At 43.3% G+C, this 20,068-nt stretch overlaps 1 protein-coding gene across 3 annotated transcripts in view; it reads right to left on the reverse strand.

Moving 5' to 3' along the window:
- Positions 1-19,815, reverse strand: part of Ppa2 (inorganic pyrophosphatase 2) — a 67,704-nt gene extending 47,889 nt beyond the window's left edge. For 2 of the 3 annotated variants that reach the window (XM_060392672.1, XM_060392670.1), the window contains exons 1-5: positions 19,628-19,815; positions 11,503-11,567; positions 9,893-9,937; positions 8,831-8,884; positions 4,391-4,510 (exon numbers count right to left, since the gene is read on the reverse strand). In XM_060392672.1, the coding sequence (XP_060248655.1) occupies positions 4,391-4,510; positions 8,831-8,884; positions 9,893-9,937; positions 11,503-11,567; positions 19,628-19,769 (426 nt within the window). In that variant the 5' untranslated portion in view covers positions 19,770-19,815. The remainder of the gene's footprint in view (positions 1-4,390; positions 4,511-8,830; positions 8,885-9,892; positions 9,938-11,502; positions 11,568-19,627) is intronic. The other variant, XM_060392671.1, reaches the window with a different exon arrangement.
- Between the last annotated feature and the right edge of the window lie 253 nt (positions 19,816-20,068).

Consider the following 20,068-nt stretch of genomic DNA (forward strand, 5'->3'; position numbering starts at 1 on the left):
TATCTTTAATATTATCCAGACAACATTTTAAATATGAGCTCAGATGAGGGAATACTGGAATAACCTTGTTAAACGTGAGTAAACGAGTTAGAAGTCAGTGCTCGGGGAGGAGAAAGTAAAAGAAAGTCAGAGTCAGCGGGAAGCACTGTGTGCGAGAAGGCAGGCAGCTGAGTGTCTGAGATAATGATGTCACTGCTGAGTCACAAGCTTGTCAGCAAGATTTTTACCTAGTGGTCTGCTGCTTAAATGTCCTTCCAAACAGCTGACTTGGTAACTGTACTCAACATATTTCCTGCTCGGCCCAGACAAAATATAGGTGACCAGATAGACCTAATATTCATGTGTGTCTATGAAGCAAACAATGACCTCAAGGAAGTCATTAACTTATTTATCCCAACGTGTTCACTGCTGGGCATGGTGTTACATTCCTGTAATCCTAGCACTTGGCAAGACTGAGGAAGGTATATGCAGCCATCCTGGACTACACAGAGTTTGAGGTCAGCCTCATCAAACAAACACGAAATAAATGATCACCAATTCCATGTGCCAGGAAGCAAATTGGTCCAATTGAAATATAAATGCCAGAATAACAGAATCCCTGTGTTAATGGAGTCTGTGTTGTAACTTCAAGAAACAGACAGCAAACAAAATAAATTATGGTCAGTTATAATTTGGTGGGAATTTAGAAAGAGCAGAAGTAACACGGGAACAGTAATAAAAGTTCAATAGGCAAGGTGAAAAGATTTACAGGAAACTTGAGAGACATCGTGATGACTTGGACTACAGTAAACATTCCAGTCAGTGGGCTGCGTGCAAATGAAAAGGGGTATTCCAAAAGGAGGGCAGCGGGTGTGAAAACTGAAAAGGAGTCAGCTGGAGGATGGGCAGTAGAATGAGGAAGATAGAGGCGAAAGGGGGAAGGTGCAGAGGAGAGACAGCATCACAAAGGGACCAGTAGTTGGTTTCCATTCTAATAGCTGTCTGATCAATAATCAGGCAGAAAAAAGATATTATGTAGAATTATACCTTGCCATAAGCAGTCTCTGGAATTTCAGCTCTAAAAAAAAAGCATTCCACTGAGTTATTTTTATGTGGGAAGTAACTAACATATACAATTGTTAGTGAAACTGTGTATGGATTGAAGTTATATATGGGTATGTGCACACAAACACACACACTGAAATCAGTTTGAGTTTAAGGGATAGTGAGGCTCTCTGGTTGAAAATGGAAGCGAGGGCAGGTGTGCTCTGCTTCTCTCCTTCATGCCTAGCCTTCTCTTAGCCAACTCACTCTCCTTGTTACTTGGATACACTCACTTTACACCAACTCAGGCCTTTCTGTGTGCTGTTTCCCATGGCTATCCTCCACCTCTGAAGGCCCACCCTACTTCTTCCCTTTTTTCTGTTAGGTCTTTATTCAGACAATGACAATTCATGGGATCTTCTCACTGCCTAAATGGAAACACTCCTTGCACTCCCCATAACCCAATTCCCCGCTTTACTTTCCCCTCACATTCTTTCTTCAAAATTAATTTTACTTATTTTATGTGTGTAAGCATTTTGCCTACACTATGTATGTGTACCTCATGGGTGTGGCTGGTTCCCCAGGTCAGAGGAGGGGACTGGATCCCCTGGGCCCTGGAGTTAGAGGCGGTGGTGAGCCACTGTGAGGGTCCTGGGAGTGGAGCCTGAGTCCTCTGGAAGAGCAGCCGGTGCAGTGCTCTTAACAGCTGAGCCATCACTACAGCCCTTTCTTTCACATTTTTAACCATCTGACATTTAACTGTTTACTGTCTGACTCTCTGTGTGGGATAAAAGTTCCCAATGGATTTTACCACTTCTATCCCTGCTTTTCATCCAGTACCCAGAACAAGAACATTCCTTGGCAAATATGAAGCACCAATGAGTGTGCGCTGAATGAAGAGGCACTGTGCAGGCCCAGACATTAGAACACTGGGAGTCTTACACAGTGTAGGGTCAGGTTAAGAATTTGGGGTTTTATTTTCTTACCAATAGGAAACCACTGAAAGGTTCTTGTATGGGAAACCCTATAACCAGTGACTTAGCTGTTGAATGCTCTAATCAAACTGCAAACAACTTCAGAAAAGGAACAGATGATACTGAGCCAACTGTTTTCAGGGGTGGAAGAGATGGTCACTCTATTAGCCCTGGCTGTACTAGAGCTCTCTATGTCCACCAGGCTGGCCCCACACTCACAGAGATCCACCTGCCTCTGCCTCCCAAGTGCTGGGATGACAGGCGTGCACCATCATACTGGGCCAGATTTTTACTTTTAAAACATCACTGTAGATGTTGGATGTAGAATGAAAAGTAGATAATGGAGAGTGCACAGCATATTCCACTCAGCTGAATCAAGAACAAACAACTGTACCTCACAGACTAAAACCAGGGAAGGTAAGAACACCCTGAAAGTTTAAACACACCAGGGAAGTGCAGAAAAATGTACCTGTTCTTTAAATAGAAAACCAAAGAAGGTCCATTTTCAATCATCATCTCACACCCCTTCCCTTCTCATTAGCAGATCTGCTTTTCCTTTGTTTGCTATTTTTGGGAGGGTGGGGGTTGGGTTGAGAACAGGCCTTGCTATAAATAACCTAGGTCAGCTTCAAACTGGCAAAACTCATGCCTCAGCCTCCCAAGTGCTAAGGTTACAGGTGTGGGCTTCCACGCCCAACTATGCTTTATAATAGATTCAGTAAGAGTTAATAGCATCAGTTATGCTACCCTGTAACCAGTGGCTTATCAGTTGACTGCTCTAATCAAACTGTAAATAACTTTAGGAAAGGAACAGATGATGTGAAGCCAGTGGCTCTCAGGGGTCGCATATCTGAAATCTTGCATATCAGGTATTATGACTCATAACTGTAGCAAAATTACAGTTGTGAAGTAGCAGGGAAATAACATATGGTTGGGGATAACCTCAACATGAGGAACTGTATTAAATAAAGGGTTGCAGCATCAGGAAGCAACCTAATCATCAAGACAACACAACTGCTACTGATAACAGACTGAGTGCTGTCTATCACACACTAGTGCGTGACAGACACACTCGTGTCTGCGCCTCAGCATGGCCACGTGCAGTGAATATGCATGTTCTCCACGTTACAGGTCTAGAGAGGGGCAAAAGGACAAAGAAGAAGGTCGCACTGCTGATGTGACAGCCTGGCTCTAGCCCACCCAATCAGGCATCCATCACTCTGCGGGACCCCGCAACTCCCTCTCCTCTTTTCACACGGTGATTTCCAGCACACCGTCCTCAAGAAGTAGCTCAAGAAATGAGTATTAGTTTACTTGGAACTGCTCAACTTTGCCCATTGTTTTTGCCTCAATCGGTACCTTCTTTGGCCCTCCTTTCACCCATGCATCTTCCTCTCCCATAATCTCCTAAGCAACACGGAGCTGTTTTTAACCTTTTCCTGTTAGGTCCAACAGAATCATCTACCTAGAAGCCTAAGAAGTCAAGGCGATGGCCTTCATGGCTTGAATGCACACTCTCATGTCTCATCATTTCCAAAGTGCCAGTTTTAAACAAGAGTGCATCCAAGTGGGTGGTCTAGCTGCATCAAAGGGAGACTGGCTCTTGAAAGAAAAAGTTTCCTTTCTTTTTTTGTGAACGTTTATCCTAACCAGACATCTGTTTTGCTCAGCTGTCCCTTTTCCTACATAGTCCCCCATATAGATTTTTATGTAATTAAAAATACATAAAAATATAAACATTAAACTTCCATGCAGCTGATGACTGAATGGGGTTTATGATCATAAGAAAAAAACCAAAAAACTGTTTCTCTAGGTCTCCAAAATCCAGACTTTGGATCAGACACGTTGAGTTTTACTCACTAAATAATCTGGAAGTGTTGCTACTTCAAAAAGTGAGTAACTTGAGAGGAAAATTAAAAAAGGGGCAAAAATGGCAGTGTGATTCCATACCAGGAATGAGGACTTGCCATCACACAGGCCTTGAATTCCTTCATTTCCAGTCAGAATTCTGGACTTTTAACAGTGAGTTCCACATGTAACTTAACTCAACTTACCTGTTAGGTTTATTAAAAATAAAACCCATCCTGTCAGAGAAATGTATATAAAAGCATACTTAAAGGAACAGTTCCTCTGACAACAGCCAAGCCCACAAAAAGAGATGTGTTCATATGGCAACTGTCAATCTTCTATATGGCCAAGAATCTGAGTGATCGATATATATGATTTGGAGTTAAGCTCACCAATACAAATGAATGCCACATTAACATTTTTTAATTCACAAATCTCTGAAACTGATATGTTCTAAGAGCTAATTTAAATTCAGGAAGTTCACAGATTCACGAGATGATTTCATTAGAAGACATAAAAGTTTATCATTGTAACAGGAATGTTACCTGGGGGAGGGCCCCGTAATTCCATATATAGCCCTTGTGAGGGAAGATATTTGGTGTAAAGCGTAGTTTTCCATTCTTCTCATCTTGTTTAATGGGATTCAGTGGCTCCTTGGTGGAAATCTAGGCAGATCACAGGGAAGACAGGAAGAGGGGATGAAATGATTAACCCTGTATACAAAGAAGAGATGTTAAATCTACCATAGCACGACCAAATATTCACATCCAAACTTAATGATCAAAGGTGTTTCAAAGTAAAGAAAGTCAATTGTCATTACTAATTAACAAGTACCATGTAAGAAAAACTGTCTGGAAAAAAGATATCTTATTAGAGACTTAGGCTTACATTATTTACACAGCACATTGTTTCAAACAAAAACAGTAAGATGAATGCAAAGTCAGGAGGGCAAAAGTTCAGACATTTTTGTTGTTGTTGTTGCTATTTGGGGCTTTTACTGCCAACAGTCTTATGATATTATAGTTAACTCAAAGGTGTTTACCCTGGTGAGGGTTTAGAGCAGTGGCTCCCAACCTGTGGGTCAGCCCCCACAATATTTATATTACAATTTATAACTGTAGCAAAATTACAGTTATGAAGTAGCAACAAAAATATTTTTTGGTTGGGGGGGCACCACAATTGTAATAAAGGGTCTCAGCTTGAGGAAAGTTGAGGACCACTGGTCTAGAGAGATGACTACAAGGTTAACAGAGCATGCTCTGCAATCATATGAACCAGAGTTCAGACAGCAACACATGTGACAGGCGAGGTAGCTCTGCAAACAAACACCTGTGAACCCAGCTCTGAGTACAGTGGGGACAGGGGCATCATGGGGGCTTGTTGCCTCCAGTGTAGATGAGTTGACTCTAGTGTAGGTTCAGGGAGAGACAGTGTCTCAAAAAGAACAAGTGGAGACTGAGAAGTACACCCAACAACCTCTTCTGGCCTCGGAAGCACCTGCAAATACCCAAGTATACTCACACAGACACACAAAAACAAGACCGAAGGCTTTTTGGATAGATCTGTCACAAGTCAAGGATGCTTGGTCTTGCTATTGATTCAGCACAATAATGTTGGAAGTCTTTCCTTAGAGCAGTTAGGCATCCAAACAAGAAAGGGAGGAATAAAATTGCCACTGTTTACTGATAACACACATATACACACACACACCTAAAATTACTAATATAGCAAATTTTCAGGATAAAAAAAATCAACATGCAAAATCCTACAACATACTACTAATGAACCATTCAAAGCAGAAATCAAGAGATTGTCTTATTTATAGCAAAACAATAAATAGATTGAATGAAGGAAGAGAATGATTTGTTCCTATTGAAAACTGTAGTAGATGATGAAAACAAATCAAAGGAGACACAAAGGGAAGGACATCCAGGGCTGTACTGAAGTAGCACGAATCAGGGTCACTGTGATCCAGAGTGACGTTCCAAAGCCATTTAAGAAGAACAGGAATAGGAAGAACAAATCTCAACGCTTCCATGGAAACACACATACACACAAGCTAAGGCAAATGAGCAAAAAGGAAAAACAAAAAAACCCTCACATTATCAAATCCCAACCACACTACAAACCCACAGTACTAAAACCAGATGAAATTTGCAGGAGTTGATTTCTGACACACACAGGTGAAAGAGAATACAAGTGGTTTTCAGCAGAGGTGCCAGCAACACAGAATGGGAAGAGACCTTTCCTCAAGAAACTACCCTGGGAAGACAACACAGGCATGTGCAGAGGAACAAAGTTGAACCCGTATACCCCAAACATTTTCAAAAACCAGCTGAAAATGGATTCCTGAAGTGCGAGGCAGGAACTGTTAAAGGGCTAACAACAACAACAAAACAGATAAAATGAAAAATTGGTGGAGATAACTCTTTGGATTTGACCACAAAAAACACAGGAAATAGAAGCAAGAACAGACAAACGGGATTACAACAAGTTAAGAAGCTTCTGCACAGCCAGGGAAACAATCAACAGAGTAAACACACAAAATACATCATGGGAGAAAATATGCTTCAAATAACACTCTGGCAGAAGGGTTAAAATCCAAAGCACACAAGGAGAAAAACAGCTAAATAGAAAAACAAAGCAAACAACAACAACAAAAATACAATTAAAAAATGAACAGGGTTTTTTTCTGAAACTGTTGCTCCAACCAAGGACCATGTATGGATATAACCTAGAACTTTTGCTCGGACGAAGCTCATGGTAGCTCAATAACAAATTGGTTTCCCATAGTAAGGGGAACAGGGACTATCTCTGGCAGGAACTCAATGGCAGGCTCTTTAAAGAGACCTCCCCACCCCCCAAGGGAGGAGCAGCCCTGCTAGGCTACAGAGGAGGACTTTGCAGCCAGCCCTGAAGATACCTGATAAAACAGGGCCAGACGAAAGGGGAGGAGGTCCTCCCCAATCAGTGGACTTGGAAAGGGGCAGGGAGAAGCGGAGGGAGGGAGGGTAGGATTGGGAGGGAATAAGGGAACGGGATACAGCTGGAATACAGAGTTAATAATATGTAACTAATAATAATAAACAATAAAAAAAATGAGCAGTAGACTTAGAAATTTCTCAAAAGAAGACATACGGGTTGTCAACGGGAATAAGAGAGAGAAAGAAAAAAAGGTCATTATAACTACCGGGAATATTCCAGTCACAGCAATGAGGATGCCAACAAGGTGACTCAGACAGTAATGGCATTTGATATCAAGACCTGAGTTTGTGTACCAGGCACATCACATGGTTGTGGGAGAAAACCAACTCCCAAAAGCTGTCTACTCACACACGCACACACACACACACACACACACACACACACACACACACGCACACACACTGAAATGTTTACCAACAATAATAAAATACCACAATGAGGGTTCACCTCATTCTAGTAAGAAAGACTACTATCAGAAAGACTTTAGATACTAAGTGCTGGAAGGATGCAGGAAGGAAAGTCTCACACAGCTGAGGTACAGTCATTGTGGATAACAGCACAAAAGTTCTCTAGGAACCTGAGAACAGAACTGACCCAGCAAGCAACTCCAATCCAGATACAAGGGCAAAGGAAAGGAGGGCAGGATGCTACATGGCACCTCACTATTCACAAATGCCAAGGGATGGAGACAAGCCCACCAACTAATGGATGGACAAAGAAAATGGGCTCCATGTTTGATCTCCTAGAGCTTGACAGCCAAACAGCGGTAGCAAAAGGCTCCAAAAAGCAGGAGGTGAGAAAGGGTGGGGAAACTTGATCCCTGGTGGAGGAGACTGAGGTTCTGGTACCATCTGCATAGTGAGGGGACAACTGCAAACAAGAAAGCACGTTTCTAAGGGTAGAAGGAACCCGAAGAGTGCTCACTGTGGACATTATGTACGTTTACAGAGAGAGGAGCTCAACATGATTCAGATATTATATATCTATTTAAATGTAACATGGCACCATGTTTATGCTTTTATGTCATAGTTCGTAACTAAATAGAATTAAAATAACAAAATTAAAATTTAAAACGCAGAACAAATGGTGATGTTGACTGAAGAATATAAAAATTTTAGGCAAGACTATTTTGTTGTGTGCTTTGAGGCCTATTCGAAAGGCAGTGAACATGTATTTTACATTTCAAAACTGCTGAGAGTAAAAGCTTAAAATGACCTCACCAGAGAAAAAGATTTCAGAGGGTATATTAATTAACTTGACTTAATTTTTTCTGTTATATTCGCAAGTCACATTTGTACTCTATAAATATATATTGTTTATTTACAGAAAGTTTTTTTTTTTAAATCAAGCTTAGATCTTTGTCAAGTGACTTCATTTTAAAGCTATTTTTTTTTACCAAACATCTTCACATTAGCATCAGAAAAGGGCAAAAACATAAGATATAAAACAGTGAAGTAAAGAAACAAAGCGCCACACTTGGGAACTACTCCAAACTGTAAAGGGTCCTCTAACGGAAGGAAGAGAGCAAGCAACGACAAGCAGAAAAGGGATTCCTGACAGCTTTGTGTTTCATGGAAAAGATTACAATAAAGTTTTTAAAAAGACTTAAAAAGGCAAAAGTCAGTGCTCTTGGGTAAGATCTGCAGATTCCAAAGGGGGCGCTGTTCCCAGGCAACATAAAACTCTGAAGGATAGAGTTCCCAGAAACCGAAATTGCCATCAGTGCCCAACAAAACACTCTATCTGTGCCTATGAACTAAATACAGAGCAGTCTGTATAAAACTTGAAAGTGTTCCCATCGTGTCAAGAGAAGGGCAAGGAAAATCACATAAACGCATGCCTGAAAGAAAATGGAGGAACACTCTCTAAAGTGAACATTTAGTTCAAGCCATTTTGTTTTTGAAATTAAGGTCTAAGTTCACAAGAGAAGTCTGTCATCCATCCTCCAAACTTGACCAACAGCTATGTTTAAGTTAGCATTTTAATGTTCGTATCTGTACCTCCATTTTGGCATTTGTCCATCGAGGTATTTCCACAACCATATTGACCAAATTCTGCAATTTCAAAAACAACAAACAAACAAAAACAGAAAACAAAAAAAAAAAACATTAACATTTTTATTCACTCTCCCCCTTTTTTTCACTTGGCACTGGGGGACTGTGTGCTACATGAAAATCAGTATAGCCTTCTAATGAAATAAGAGTGCAAGTTTCCACCCCACACATAAAATGTTTAGTGCCTGTCTTCTGCATCCACCCATGCATGCTGGAAGTCCTTTCTTGCAGTTAGAGAGGCTGCCCAACTCACCGCATACCACACAGCTGACCACCACTGCATAGCATCAAAGATCACAAACACGAGAAAGCACTTTTCAAGGCAGTGACAATTCTGGGAACCAGGACATGTGCTCTGCTTTAGTTGTTGGCTTTGAGGCAGTCTTACCATGTAACTCCAGCTAGCCTAGAACTTGCTATCCAGACCAGGCTGGCCTTAAACTGAGAGACCTACCTGCCTCTGCCAGCTACGCACTAATATTAAAGGTGTACACCACCACACCTGGCAGGAAATGAGTTTTGATATTTATTTTCCAACTAAAATAAAATGGCAGACCACCTCTCTCTGCTCCACTCACGGCAATGTGGCTAAAATATCATTATGTAATTTAAAGGAATACACATCAAGATTCAAATAGTTTACAATGCAAACTATCACCAAGCCCATTAACAGACAGTATAAAGTGAATCAAGAGGCTGGGGGAATGGCTCTAAGGTCAAAAGGACTTGCTGTTCTTCCAGAGGACGCAAGCTGGGTTCCCAGCATCCAAGTCAGGTGGCTCACAACCATCTGTAATGACAGCTGAACGGGAGCTGGCACCCTCTCCTGGCCTCCTATCCACATGCATATGCATGTGCACACATGTGCACGTGCGCGCGTGCGCGTGCGCGCGTGCGCGTGCGCACACACACACACGCACACACACACACACACACACACACACAAACATAACATATACACAAAATAAACTTTTAAATGACTGAAACAATAAAAACCTTAAAATATACCTTATATTCATCATTTCGTGACTTTTTTCTGGGAATGCCGTTTTCCTGCAAGAGTAAAGATGGCGATTATGACTGGACTGCTTCATAAAGGAATGCAGGATGCACAGCACAGCTGCGAAAACACCCCTATTGTGTACAAGTTCTACTAGTTGCCCAGAAATTGGATTCAACAGAGAACCTATCAGAGATACCTGGGCAGTCTCCCTCAGCAATCCCCATCCTCAAATGAACAGAGTGCCAAACTGTTAAAAGTAAAGGACTAGAAAGTCCAGTACTCTTTCACCTGACTTCCCAAGTCGGCCTGAAGCAAGCAAAGGCTCACTGCCGAGTTTAAGGAGACTGGCAGGTTCCGGCAGCTGCTCTGCAAACAGTCGTTTCATTACTGAAATGAAGCTCCTGGGAGCTTGAGTAACAAGCTGTGAAAGCGCTTGGCTAGACCTCCTGCCTGTGAATTCTACCCAGGTGTGATTACTACGCCTCCACTAAGCATTTTTAAATTAAGCCAGACTTCACAGTGGGGTGGGAAGAAAGATTACACCTTTCACACAGGGTCTATGGCCTACACGCCCGAAGGAAGGCTTACACTACAAAGGGAGGAACAAAATAAAACAGAAAATTATTCCACGTCACGTTGCCCTGAAACATTATTCTTGTTCTGAAAACTCAACATCCCACACTACAGAGTACAGAAATCACAACTGGCTCAAAAGTAGGGAAGCCTGCTAGCATTTTAAATGCTGTGTGTATTTATTTGCTCTTGGCACCTCTAAAACTCACTGGCCTTTTGCCTTATAATCTGTCCTGCCTTATCCTCAGATTCTATACAGAATGTTACACCCACAGATTGTGTCTGCCTTTGTTCCACATCCACTCCTACCCACATTTGTGTCCAAGGGCAACAGCAAGTTAATGACAGTAGCTGCCATCAGAATTGCAATAACACATGGCAAGCACTGAGCACTTGCCTAAATGTCCCAAAACATCAGGCCTTCTCACCTCTCCCTTCAGTGGTTCTGATACTCCTACCTCACCAACATCCTTCCAACTATCAAGCGGTTTTTAAGAGAAAAGCTAATGAGACACTAGGTTTTCCCAGCTGCACATCTCTGTTTCAGAGTGTAAGGGGCAGGAACTCCATGGTCAGAAAGGCCAGTTCCATACTTTGCTCCTGACACTTGCCAGCTGTGGGCTGTTACCCAAACCAATGAGATGCCTGCTGCCTTACAGCGCTTGGACATAGTAATGGCAACTTACTATGGGTTAGAGGAAATAACTCGTTCGCACAGTGGCTAGCACATAAGTCACCACAAATGTTTACCTATGCTACGGTTCAAGAAAAGTGGACCGATGTCCCATTCTACCACCCTTGAATCTTAATTCCCACCGAAGTGTAAACTCCACAGACCACAAATACCTCCTTTTTCCCAGCTTCACACAGATTTTAAGTCAGAAAGGAGGCTTAGAGCACTGGTCCAGCTCCTTGGTCTCTGCCAACCACATCTTTACTTTCAAGGCTTTCTACAAAAGCATTTTCAGGCAATAGTGAAGTATCAGTTTCATACTATCATATACAAGAAGTTTTTCATCCCCCAAACAAGTAAACATACTACCTCTGTACAGTCCACCTTCAGAGGAATATCATGGAAGGCGGAAATGTAGTGACCAGCTACATTCTCTGCAAAGGAAAAAGCAACAGGATTACCGCCATGCACACGCCGCTCTTTATAGCGAGAAGGCCCGGATATGCTTTGGAACTTGTACGCTTTTTGCAAGGTTAACTTTACAGCTTTTTAAACTTTAATTCGACTTTCCAAACTTGTTGCAGCCTGATGAGAATGTATATGCCAGCTAACCCATACTCAGTTGCTGAAATCATTTAATTCAATATTGTGTTTGGCTTCCAACACCCGCTGCACAAAATATCTAAGGGAGACTAATGCTCCACGTAGGAAAAAATCTTGACTTTTGAAAAGAGACTCATTACTAAGTGAATTAGACTAAACTGCCACCCATTTCCATAGGAGAAAACTAACAGTATAATTCACAGTTTCCACTTATAATTCATAGGAAGGTCTAGCCAGAACTGGTAAGATGCTAGTTCAAAAGGCCAAAATAAATGATTAATAAAATTATTGAAAAATAGCTGACTAAACAAAAAACAAATACTAAGTCCCAAGTTTAGCTCAATAAAAACAGAGGTTAAAATGTAACAATGGTGCTATCTCACTAAAATTTTACGCCCTTCTCCCCAGGCCATGAGCAGTCTGCACTAGGACTGAGAGTTCTTGTTGGCTCTTGGTTTTGTCTGTTTTGTTATACTTTCTATTGAATTCCAGGCATGGAAAGGTAGCTAGCACCTACTGGCATTCAGCAGTTATCAAATAAATGACTCACTACAGTCGCATTTCCCCTCTTCCAGGCAATTAGTTTCCATTCTCTACCCTGGCAACCAGGTAACTCTAGCAAGACATGTGGCATGCTGTGGGTAAGGCTGAGAAAGAGCACAATGGGAATGAGAATATTTAAATACATGTTTGGTTTTCCATTATTTTTATGATACTGGGTATATTGCTTGCACGTATGTAATCCATATGAATGCCTAGTGTCTGTGGGATTCAGAAGAGGGCATGATATTCCCTGGAACTGGAGTTATCGTGAACTAAACCTGTGTCCTCTGAAAGAGCAACAAGTGCTTTTAACCAAGCAGCCATCCCTCCCCCCATTAATGTTTAAATATTCAAATCCTCAGGCTTCTGATTTTTTGTTTTGTTTTGTTTTTCCTATCTACTAGCTTTCCTTACATTAATTCATTTGGTAATTATTTGTAGAACACATTTGCTTTTCCAAACACGATTCTATGTGCTAGGAATACCAATTCTAATTTCCTGTTCTTAAGCACATTATATTTTACTGGGAGACAGAGGTGATGAATATGTACAAACCAGAGTGGGAATGTTCAGCATCATAAAAGAAAACACATCAGGGTGAGGAACGAGCAGCAGCGGCTTTGGACAGCTAGGAGGGGTCTCGCACACCGGCCGTGTATTCCCAGCAGCCTCAAGGAAGTAAAAGGGTCCAGCAGACATGGAGGAAGGTGTGAAGGAGAGGGCATCACAGAAGCTGAGAAACACCCAGGGGGCCAGCCAGCCAGGAATGGAATGCAACAATCAAAGACAAAGGTAAAGAGGAAAAGAAAAAAGAAAAAAAAAAAAAAGAGGTGTTGAATTCAGGGGTAATGTGTAGCATCAGAGCATAAAGAACCCAACTTAGTTCTTCAAATTTCTTTTGCATAAAATAGGATGAACAGTGGTTTTGGACAGATCTTCTGCATGTTAAAAGGGACAATGTGTCTTTGGTACGAAAGAAGACCAAAGGGAAAGAATCAGGAGGGTTTTGCAATTGGTCAACTAAAGATGATGATGACATAGATGTGGCAAAGATGGAAATGGAAAGAGAAAGATGTCTTTATTTCAAAAGTTGAGTTGGATATGTCCCAAAAGGCTATGAGGCCAATGACTCAGATGTGGGAAAAAGATAAGGGATAGGCATGTTTATAGGGGAAGGAGAGTGGAGAGGTTGGCTGAAGGCACACCATGGCAGTTACACCAGTCTCCACAGAACGCTACTGACCACAGCTAATAAAGTGGATTGCACACTTTTCAACAGCCAGACGAGAGGCTTCTAATGTTCTCACCACAAAGAAACAATTGATACTGGAGGTAATGAACACACTAATTTCATTTACTTGATCAAAAGATGGAAAAATGTTGGGCAGAGGTAGGTGATTTATTTCACGTGTGGGAACTGTAATATGCTGTGCAGTGAAGCGGAAATACAGACTGAAAAGTTGGCCATATAAATTCTGACTCCAAGACATGAGACTAATGGTGTAAGCCTAGGACTTATAGACGACCCCAATACTAAGGCGCACAGTGGGTCCATGCACATATGGGAAGCTACAGCTAAGCTTAATTAAGTATTAAAAAGAAAAAAGACAATGAAAAGAATGCAGCTGGGAAAGATTTGGGGAGAATTGGAAAAGGAGAGTGAGAATAGATGTGAGATTTTATTATATACAACTGTAAGATTCTCAAAGTAAAAAAAAAATGTCTAATTTCTTAAAATCAAACAAAAAACAGAAGTGAAATAATTCGGTATGTACTGCACACAAGACACTGACCACCTTTATATATACCTCACTATGTATATAAAGGGCCAAGGTAGTTCTCTGATTACTGCTATCCCCACGCTAGAAACTGAGCTAAAAGTTGTCACCCAAAGCCAAAGATATCATGCCACAGTTAGCTCAGTCATGTGACTTGTCTTAGTAAAGCCAGAACTAAAACTCAAATGCCTTGCTTGATGACCTGCACATCGCACAGCGTCCTCTAGAAGCTGCAGGAATCGCCCTATATGCTACTTCTCAAACTGAGTTCCAGGAAACTCCAGAGCCACTAGGACAGTGGTTTTCAGCCTTCCTAATGCTGCAACCCTTTAATACAGCTGTTCATGTTGTAGTGAACCCCAACCATAAAATTATTTTCATTGCTTCTTCATAACTATAATTTTGCTATTATTATGAATCAAAATGTAAGTATCTGATATGCAGCATATGTGATATGAAACCATGATGAAAGGTTCAGTCAAATGTCTACAGGGGTCGTGACCCCAAGGTCGAGAAACACTGCAGTAGGCTGTTAACAATGTCCTAAGAAGCCCAATGGTTCAAAAGTTTGGGACATGCTACCTTACATCAGAATTTTTCAGAACTTTATATGTTATTATTCTCCAATAATATGGCAATAAAATGAAATGATTTAGTTAAGCCACTAAACCCTATGTTTGAAAGCAAAACTAATGTCTGATGGATGCTTGTGTTTGAGTAAGCATAGTTTGGGAAACGGTTACTGGGTCCAAGCCTCTCATTCCACAATTTATAAAACAACATCCAGGAACGTGAAGGGAAGTGACAGAAGTTCAGCAAGTCAACTCAGAAAGGTGACAGAGCAGAGGGGAGGCAGGAAGTCCCCATGCGCTTGCTCTTGCACCACCCTGTTTCGTGTCTCTATATTTCTACAAAGTTCAACATCAATATTAAAAGAGCATTCCATCAGCCATTACTGTTATTGTGAAGGAGGTAAAGAAAACTTACTGAAGCTCAAAAATGCTTTTATCTCCAAGTGTACTGAAATCTCAGAGACCTGAGATGTTTGAAATATGAGCAATGTTTCCTCTGTAACAATGCTGAACAACGATTTCAGCCTCTAAATCTTGCTTTTCTTATGCTGAAACAACTCGAACAATTTGAACTGCTTATGGGCACCCAGCACCGCATCATACAGGTTGGAGCCATCTTTTTTTTGATATTACAATGAGTTACTATAATAACAAATGTAAGTAGTAGTTGGCATTTCATCTCATGTTACCACCCCTTCAAACTCTCCTTCAGTTACTGTGACTGTCTGGATAAAAAGCATTATTTCCTTTCTATCTCCTTCTCCAACTCACCCTCAAGTACACTGCTATCACTTCATCCACCCCTTTCAGCAAGAAGAGTCCTGGGCCATCAGTGCCCTCTGGTGGGTAGGTACAGGAACTGTCTAAGTCCCCTTTCCATAAGAATTATGCCATTTGAACCCTTCCCCCATATAGCACCCACTTTTATTTGGATTCTTGCCATTTACCTCAGTAAAACTTTTCTCTGTTTTTCCCTTCTGTTCTGCCCTATTCAGTAAACTCACTGAAAATAAATTTTACTAATGGCATCCTAGTTCCAGAATATTCTTAAGTACATTTGATACTAAAAATGAACAACAAATGACTGTATAGCCTCAGAGATGCTGCCACAGACCTGGTCCAACATAGATTAATTGAATTTCTGTTATTCATGCATCCGGTGCCTGCAGGACAGCTGTCTGTAAGACAGAACTGCCTCCAGAAGAACATTGCCACCACCTGCCCAGCAACACGCAGCAGGAGAACTGAGGTTGAGATCCAGGCCTTCCCACTCCAAATCCAGTGCTTGGCCCAACTGTGCTGGAGGTTCCACGCTCTTGAACAGGTTTTCTCTGTGTTTTTACAATCTTCATAATCAGTTATATTATTTTGAGAGCAGGGTATGTGTGCCAGCACACACACACACACACACACACACACACACACACACGTAAAAAAAAAAATCCTATCAGAAAAACCAGACCTAAGAACTTACCAAACACAGGAGATAAAGGAAAAGATACAACATCCTCACCTGAACAACATAAAGAAAAACATGTTCCCAGAAACTGTGGGGAGCCCCACACTGGGAATCATATATTACTGCCTTTCCTCTTTGGGGTTTCTAGTCATTAATAAAAGAACTTAGAAACAAACTTGAAAGGAAAGTGTGACGGCAATCCTATTAGAATTCAAGAGAAAATTCATCAGAGGTTGCAGGCTGTGAATCGAGGCAGCTACCTGGAAGAAGACTTGGAAGCCATAGCTTGTAAGCAGCCACAAGGTGAAAGGCGGACGGGTAGCTTCAGAGAAAGAATGAGAAAGGGAAAGTCATGTTTAAGCTTTGGGGGAAAAAAGTTATGTTTTCTAAGTAACTCAGAAAAGTGGGTGAGCTCAGCAGTGCTACAAGATGGGAGCTCTGCAAAGCATCTATGCTGGGGGTGGTGTTCCTGGGAAGGATAAATACATTATCCTTACTATTCATGGAAGGGGTAATTATTCCTCCCATCTTCTTAGCACAGCTTTGGGTGAGCCTCCCTGAAGGCCACTCTTGGCAAGATAGATTTACTCTTAAGGGAGGAAACACAATGTTCTAATCTTTGGAGTATATTGGAATGACTTGTCTCCCCCCAGAACCAAAGGCACATTCTTCTGGGCTGGAGGAAATTGCTTTTCCTCATGGAGCCTCTGCAGAGCTGTATGCCCATGCTCAATAGTTTCCAAGGCTACTAAAACACCCACCCTCCAACCGTCTCTAAAATCATTTAGAAGATGGGCAGAGACTGGGATTAGTGTCTAGACTTTCAATCACACAGAAGTTAGGAGAAGAGGTAAGGAACTAGAACTCCCTGACTGCAGTCCTGCCATCTGGCCAGGACAGAACCAAGGTCATTTCCAGCTTTTAGTTAAGGGGGGAAAATGTCTACTCTCAGCGCTCTCTATCTAGCCTACACTGCCTGTCCTGGACAGAGAGCTCCCAACTGTCCTTGGGGCTCCAGACATAGCCTACAAGAATTCCTTTGGCCTACTCCTCTGACTGGACCTGGTTCTGCACATCAGCTTTCACGATGCCTACACTTCACAGGGACAACTTGAGTTTTTATTTTTATTAATTACAGTTTATTCACTTTGTATCCCCTCATAAGCCCCTCCCACCTCCCCTCCCAATCCCACCCTCCCACCTCCTTCTTCACACATGCCCCTCCCCAAGTCCACTGATAGGGGAGGTCCTCCTCTCCTTCCTTCTGCTCTTAGTCTATCAGATCTCATCACTTGATTTAACCATGAAGCTCAGCTCAACTCTCACCCTGTGGCTCTTGGCCCCATTCAAACCTCTGGCTTATCTGATTCCCCAGCACCCACAGGGATCCTCTCTGCCTCTGCCTGCTTCTGCCATTCTTTTGTAAGACATTTGGAACTCCTACAACAGCTACTGCCTCTTTGACTCTTTTGCAGTCATTTTGTAACATACAAAACATACACATAGATGTATTAGCTGAATGGTGTATAATGTGTGATCTCAGAGTTAAGAGCAACTAAGATGGGAACGAAAGAGCCTGTTTGAGCTGGGGAGATAGTTAAGTTGGCAAAGTCCTTGGCTGTGCCAGAGTAAGGATCTGAGTTCACTCCCCAGGACCCAGGTGAAAAAGCCAGGCATGGTGATACATGGTCATTATACCAGTGCTGGTGAGGCGGAGACAGGCAGAGCTCTGTGGCTACTAGCCATCCAACCTCACCTATCTCCAGATCAGCAAGAGATCATGTCAAAAAAAAAAAAAAAAAGGCAAAACAAACAACACAAACCAGTGGCCAGCACCTGAGGAACAACACTTGAAGACCTCTGGCCTCCAACATACATATACAAAACAAAACAAACAAACAAAAAAAGCCAACAACTTGTGTGCTTGGGCCAGGAATCAAAGGAAACTGAGATTAGATGGCAAAGTGGGGCCCCACAAACCCATGTAGCTTCTCAACTTACTGTTATTCAATCAATTCTGACATTGTTGCAAGACTAGTGTGTCTCTTTCTGACAGAATACATTCAGGACATATTTCTGTACTTGTGGAAAACCTAAGACATTTTCACCATATTATGCATACAACCTTCTCTGCTTAGGAAGCTAATTGCCATTATATAGCAGCAGCTCTAAAGACATTCCCAGTAGCTGTTACCTTGTAACTGTGGGAATACTATCCATTCAGAAATGAGCATACTTATTAAGGGCTTCCCTTTTTGCTTTGTTGCTGTTTTATTTTTATAGTTGTTGTTTTTGAGACTGTTGTCTAAGGAGGCTCCTGCGGTGTACACACCCTCCCTTTTAAAAAGACCTAACCAATCAAGACAGGGTGGGGAAAAAAAAAAAAAACTGTAGCATAGAGGAGAAAATAGAGTGTAACTGTGAAGGAACTATTTAGTGCCAGAGGCATTACAACTTCAAGGCTTGGCCAAGTGAAATGCCCCACGTGTTCAATCCAGGAGGTAGGGGCAGGTGTACCACTGTGAGTTCCAGGTGTCCAGGGCTACAAAGTGAGACCCTGTCTCAAATCAAAACAAAACAAAACGCCAAGAGTTTAAGCTAGCTTTGCTCCTTTACCATAAAATAATCCTCAACCTTATCTCCAGAAAGGTAACCATAGCTATCAAAATACAGTTACTAAGGATTACAAGTTACACTTTGAACTCACAGCGATTTCTGCAGCCCTGTTTTACAAGGCGAAAAACCCTAACGCTTAGCAAGTTAAGAAACTCGCCCAGGATGGGTCTCAGAGCAGAAAATATGAATTTCCGAGATTCTAACTTCGGCACCTCCTAACAGGTGTGCATAAATCTTTACATTGCCACGACAGTCTGAAGTCAATGGGGGCGTGAAGGCAACTCGACCTACTGTTTCCCGTGACTGTTAAAAAGACCTACAAAGTGAAAAGAAAAGGGGAGTAGCCAGGAGCTTCTCTGTCTCTGGTAGCCAACCCAGCGTAGCACCAGACACTTCCTCTCCTTCAATGTGCACGGCAAGAGGGGGTGGTGGCACCCTCTTGCCAGAAGGCCAGCCAGTCTTCTGCTTGTAGATGGCGTTCTGGGGCGCAAACTTCTGGTATAAACTCAGTTTACTGTGGCTTTAGGTCACCGCACAAAACAGCAGGTTTCCTTACGGCAGCTGCACACAAGCCTATCCCAGCGCCGGGCTCACACTGCCCTCCCACTTCCTCGCCCCACGCACGCCCGCGCTCACAGCGGGGTCGCCTGCAAACTCAAGCTGCGGAGTGAAGTCTTCGGCCCCCGAAGTTCTGCGTCCGTGCGGAGGGGGAAGGGCTCGGCCGCGTCTCGGAGGGCGGCGCTGGAGGGCAGCGGGCGGAGCGCGGCGCCGGGGTCGCGGCAGAGGGCACCCGCGCCGCTCCCGCTGCCATCCGCGCTGCCCCGCCGCCCCGGCCCGGGCGCGGGCTGCGGAGCCGGCGGGGCCGAGCATGGCGGCGCGGCTCCTCCCCCCGGGCCGGCGCGGAGCTCGGGCCAGCGACTTACTGAAGAACAGGCGGTAGTCCGGCGAGCGGGGCTGGCCGCGCTCCTCCGTGCGGTACACGGACATGGCTCGGCGCGGAGGGAGGGCGGCGGCCCCCACGCGCCACCCTCGGCCGACGCTCAGCAGCGGCAGCAGCGCGCGCATGGCGGACGGACGGCGGCGGCCGGCGGCTCGCGCTGGCCCCGGCGCGCACGCGCGACGGCGCCCCCTGGCGCCCGGAGCCCGCGCTGCCGCCGTTCCGGCCCGCCTCGCGGCCCATCCTCCGCCGCCTCCTCCGCGCACCCGCAGGGGCCGCCCAGACCGGCGAGGCCCGGACTGTTGGCCCGGGGATTCGCCACCACGCGCTCACTCGCACGCCGCCGGTATCTCCGGTCGTACTTTCACTACGTTAGTGTTGGTTGCAGGACTCCTGAAACTTCTCTAAAACTCTACCAACCTGGAGG

This window comes from Meriones unguiculatus, chromosome 10 (genome assembly GCF_030254825.1).
Source record: "Meriones unguiculatus strain TT.TT164.6M chromosome 10, Bangor_MerUng_6.1, whole genome shotgun sequence".
NCBI classification, from domain to species: Eukaryota; Metazoa; Chordata; class Mammalia; order Rodentia; family Muridae; genus Meriones; species Meriones unguiculatus.